At 40.6% G+C, this 4,654-nt stretch overlaps 1 protein-coding gene across 1 annotated transcript; it reads right to left on the bottom strand.

Annotated features, from left to right (window-relative positions):
- Nucleotides 1-736: 736 nt before the first annotated feature.
- On the bottom strand, nucleotides 737-3,329 carry LOC110031618 (S-adenosylmethionine synthase). Its single transcript, XM_020734916.1, has 2 exons — nucleotides 3,234-3,329; nucleotides 737-2,208 (listed from the first exon to the last, which is right to left on the bottom strand). Exon 2 carries the CDS (start codon nucleotides 2,198-2,200, stop codon nucleotides 1,007-1,009), a length of 1,194 nt encoding a protein of 397 aa, XP_020590575.1. The 5' UTR covers nucleotides 2,201-2,208; nucleotides 3,234-3,329; the 3' UTR covers nucleotides 737-1,006.
- Nucleotides 3,330-4,654: the final 1,325 nt, after the last annotated feature.

The following is a 4,654-nucleotide window of genomic DNA, read 5'->3' on the forward strand; positions in this document are numbered from 1 at the left end:
AAACCAAACAAAAAATATAAATTCCTAAAAATATAAATTCCTTATGAACCAGACAACTCAAAAAGTATTTGAACCACATTGCAATCTTAGCACTTTATAAATCTTTTACATTACATTTCATTTTTAGCAAATCATAATCATGCATTTACTGTTACTGCCTATCAACTTGCAACTTGAAGCACCTAAATTCGAACCTCATGTTCAATGCTAATTTATTATTAAACTCATCTTTCAGTGATTTTTGAAGCCACCCAAAGGCGAGCCAAATTACAATATGAATGATCCAAATCCATAACCTCACGGCAAAAAACAAAACCCTCAATATAACAGCTGAATAAATGCTCTCATCAGAAATACTCGTTGAGTGCACTCACACACCTCTCCAACCTAATTGGGTACTCACCCAATATTCATGACCATATAAACTTAAATAATTCGTTTAGCCAATTAATTTCATAGACTAGATGATTCTCTGCATAATTACACCATATAAAAAATTCTATAACACCAACCAAATCATTACCTAAAATAAAGTTTCTATTCTAAGAACAAGCACAAGCAAAATACCAAAACTGGTGTACTTGACACATCCGGATCATCCTTCAATGCCGTAGTAAAGAACTCATTGAACCACCTTTTCTATAATCAAAAGAAAAAAAAAAAAAGGCTTCACAAAGCTCAAGCAGCAGCCCAACTACCGTAATAAACTCAAATTAAACTCATAACAGCAAGTTCATTAGATAAGAAACAATAATTGTTTTAATTAAAACATACAATGATTAAGCCATTAATCCAAACTCCCCTGAAAACAACTCAAATGTTTCGACTTTGATGTTTCCACGTATTCCCACAAACACAGGAAAACAAAAGGATGAAAAAAAATAGGACTACAATGAATAAAAGAGTTGATCATTTATCAGAACGAGCTGCGAGGGATGTCTATCGCAACAAAATATAGACCACGGATACAGAGACGACGTAATTTGAATAGCTTATGCTGTGAATCTTATGCAGCAGCCTTATCCCACTTGAGGGGCTTCACCACCTCCCAGGTGAAGTCAGGATCATCCCTTCCAAAGTGCCCGTACGCAGCAGTCTTCAAAAATCGGCCATCGCCCCCATTACCACCTCTCTTAAGGTCAAGGTTGATGCTGATCATCCCAGGCCTGAAGTCGAAGTTCTCCTTAACAATTTTGAGAATTTCTTTGTCAGGGATCTTGCCGGTACCATATGAATCAACAAACACCGAAAGAGGCTCCGGCACACCAATTGCGTAGGAAACCTGAACAAGGCAGCGACGAGCAAGTCCATTAGCCACGATACTCTTGGCGGCCTGCCTGACGATGTAGGCTCCACTCCGGTCGACTTTGGTTGGATCCTTCCCAGAGAAAGCACCACCACCATGGGCTCCCCACCCGCCGTAGGTATCAATGATGATCTTCCTGCCTGTAAGCCCTGCATCGCCATGAGGACCACCAATGACAAAGCGGCCAGATGGGTTGAGATGGAAGATGGTCTTCTCATCAAGGTACTGCTCAGGAATGACTGGCTTGATGACATGCTCCTTGAGGTCTGCAGCAATTTCATCGTTAGTCACGGTCTCATCATGCTGTGTGGAGATAAGGACTGTGTGGACTCGGATGGGAACCATAGCTCCACCATCATTGCGGTACTCAACCGTGACCTGGGTCTTGCCATCCGGCCTCAACCAGGCGCAAGTGCCATTCTTCCGGACCTCAGTAAGCCGAGCACCGAGCTTGGTAGCAAGGACATGGCTGAGAGGCATGAACTCTGGAGTCTCATCGGTGGCGTACCCAAACATGTGGCCTTGGTCGCCCGCACCAATCTCCTCAGGGCGTTTGGTGAAGTGGCCATGAACACCCTGGGCAATATCAGGAGATTGCTGCTCAATGTTCACAAGAACTTTGCAGTTGTCAGCATCGAGGCCAACACCGTCAGAGATGAAACCGATGGCACGGCAAGTATCCCGGACAATCTTCTCATAGTCGACGGTGGCCTTAGTGGTGATCTCACCAAAGACCATGACCATATTGGTCTTGCTGCATGTTTCACAGGCAACCTTGCTGTCGGGATCCTGAGCGAGGCAAGCATCGAGAATAGCATCTGAGATCTGGTCACAGAGTTTGTCAGGATGACCCTCGTTAACAGACTCCGAGGTGAAAAGGAAGGTGTCCGCCATTTAGTGATCTGAACAAACACAAAAGAGAACAAATTGATCAAGCATTTCTCAAAAGGAGCAATTACATACAGAGCATCCGAAACTTTGCTATTTACGAATCAAGCAGCACACATGTGAATGAAGAAATTCTATGAGTCCAGTAATTTTTCTTTGAATTACTCGATCCGAAAGTTATACGAGGTGAAAGACGCATGCATCTATATCCAGAATCTTCAAAATAAAAATAGAAAGGACAAAGACATGTTTCACAAAAAAATCGAATGAGAAAATCTTGGAAGAGATGGTGGAAGAATAAAAACGAGTTTCGCGGACAAAATTCTACAAAATTATTTGCGACCGTAAAGTTCAAGAAAATCCGTTAGCCTAAAGGAAAAATAAGCAAATTCTGACAAAAGGAAACAAAATGAGGAGTTACTCGAATAATCCAAAGGTGCAGCGCTACAGATTCGAGCGCTCACCTACCCGAACAAAAAATTCTTACAAAAGGACTCGAAAAAAAAGCAGATCTGCAAGCCAAGACGTACTGCCATGGAAGACAAATTACTTTAAATGATATTACTTTCAGACAACTAGTAAAAAAAAATTAAAAAAAGAACAATCAGATTGAAAGTCCATTGCATTACATCTAACCAATATGTAAAATACTAGTCTCGGAAGAAACATTAAAAATTCACACCCAGCAAACACTAAGACCAACAGATCTAGAAGCAGAACCGGTAAGAAAACACAAATCAGAATCACTCAAACCTCAAATCCAAAATAAAACACAGAAATCCATCAGACCTAAGCAAATCCAGCTAATAATAATAGAAAAGATGGCAAATGCCACTCCTCTCAAGCAAATCGTATTCATCCCAACCAAAACAGCTCATCAATGTCTCAAACTCATCAGATCTAGCAACTACACCTTCCCAGAACCACAAACCCTAGATGCGCTTAAAAATGTTTTGGAAAGAAACAAACATCAAAGGAATCGCTTCGAGAGAACGCGGAAACCACAAAGAGCAAAACTGATATAGGATTCATCGCTCACCTCTTAGGGTTCGAGAATACGCAATGAAAATGAGGGATTGCTTTCCTTCTTCCACGGGTAATCTCCTTCCCCTCGACCACATTTTATAGCAATGAGGAACGGTTGTCGGCTCGAGACACGGCTACCGGGTCACCGGGTATAGAAGGTGCACTACCGCTCTCCACCGGTCATACCCGGTGCTATCTTCGGTGTTTGTTGAAAGGCATCCACCTACCCTTCCCCACCGAGCCGACTTTTTGGCTACGTTCATGGGCTCCGAGCGCAGGGTGGGAAGCCCGCAAAACTCCGCATTACACGATTTTCCACCACTTTTCTTAGAAATAAACGAAAATTAAAGTAATGAGGGCAACTGATCGAAATTAATCTTGAATATTTAAAAATAAAATAAAATTATTCGGAAGTCCTTCGACTTATTCAAAATAAGATGTAATATATAAGATATAAAGAATATTTTAATTATAATGTATTTCAAATAGTTTAAAATGGTTTAGTTCAATATCTACTAAATATATGATTTTATATGTTTTTTTTGTTTGATTTGAAATATTTCAAGTGCTTTCCTTCTTCGAGTAGCATGCGGCGGTGGAAAATGACAACTTGTCGATAACATTTTACAGTGTAACTTAAATTTGGTTAAATCGATCGAATTCTAAATTCTGACAAAATAAATTATGGTGTGAAATTTAATTTTATTGAGTTATGTGGAGCCCGATCCACTATAGTTTACGCAAAATATTTAATTTTGCTGATCTTGTTTATCTCCTTCGAAAATGAACTATATGCTTCTTCTTCCCACGTCCTGCCAACTCCTCTCCAGAAATCTGGTAATTGTGAATTACCTTAAGGCTGTGTTTGGGGTCGCTGTTTTTTAAACCGCTGCGAGTAAAAATTTTTTCCTGTTTGTTTCGTAACTTTGCGGGGGCGGTGATAAGAAGTTTTGGGGAAGCCGGCCGCAGGATCAACCCCGCGGCCCTGTGTTCGCCCCTAAAATTTCTTACATTTACCATCTACCCTCGTGACACTTTTGCCCTAGCGTCCTCCTCCTTCGCGTCCTCCCCTCGTGCAAAAAAGAGAAGCTCATTCCTCTGCTCCTTTGTTGCTCATTTGAAAACCATACGAATCAAGGTGTATGGATCTTCCAAAATTTTCTCTTCCAAGCCTCCCTTGCGTCTCTACTCCTCCCTTTCCTCTTCTCCCATCGCCAGCTTCGTATATCATTTTGGATCTTTTGGTTTTGGTAGCATGAAGGAGTTTTTCATGGTATATTCTTAGGGAGTTGCGAAGCATGTGCATCTGATTTACATGAATGATTTTTTTTTCTCGTAGTGGCTCTAGATATGAAGGAATTTTTTTTTTGTTTTTTGCAGTATAACAATACGAAAATGGTTTTGGAAAAGTTAATTACTTTACATTTTTTACCA

The sequence above is a fragment of the Phalaenopsis equestris genome, unplaced genomic scaffold (assembly GCF_001263595.1).
Source record: "Phalaenopsis equestris unplaced genomic scaffold, ASM126359v1 Scaffold000840, whole genome shotgun sequence".
NCBI lineage: Eukaryota > Viridiplantae > Streptophyta > Magnoliopsida > Asparagales > Orchidaceae > Phalaenopsis > Phalaenopsis equestris.

What these genes read in the sequence shown, in the direction of transcription:
- LOC110031618 (XM_020734916.1), bottom strand. Translation starts at nt 2,200, where the DNA reads ATGGCGGACACCTTCCTTTTCACCTCGGAGTCTGTTAACGAGGGTCAT.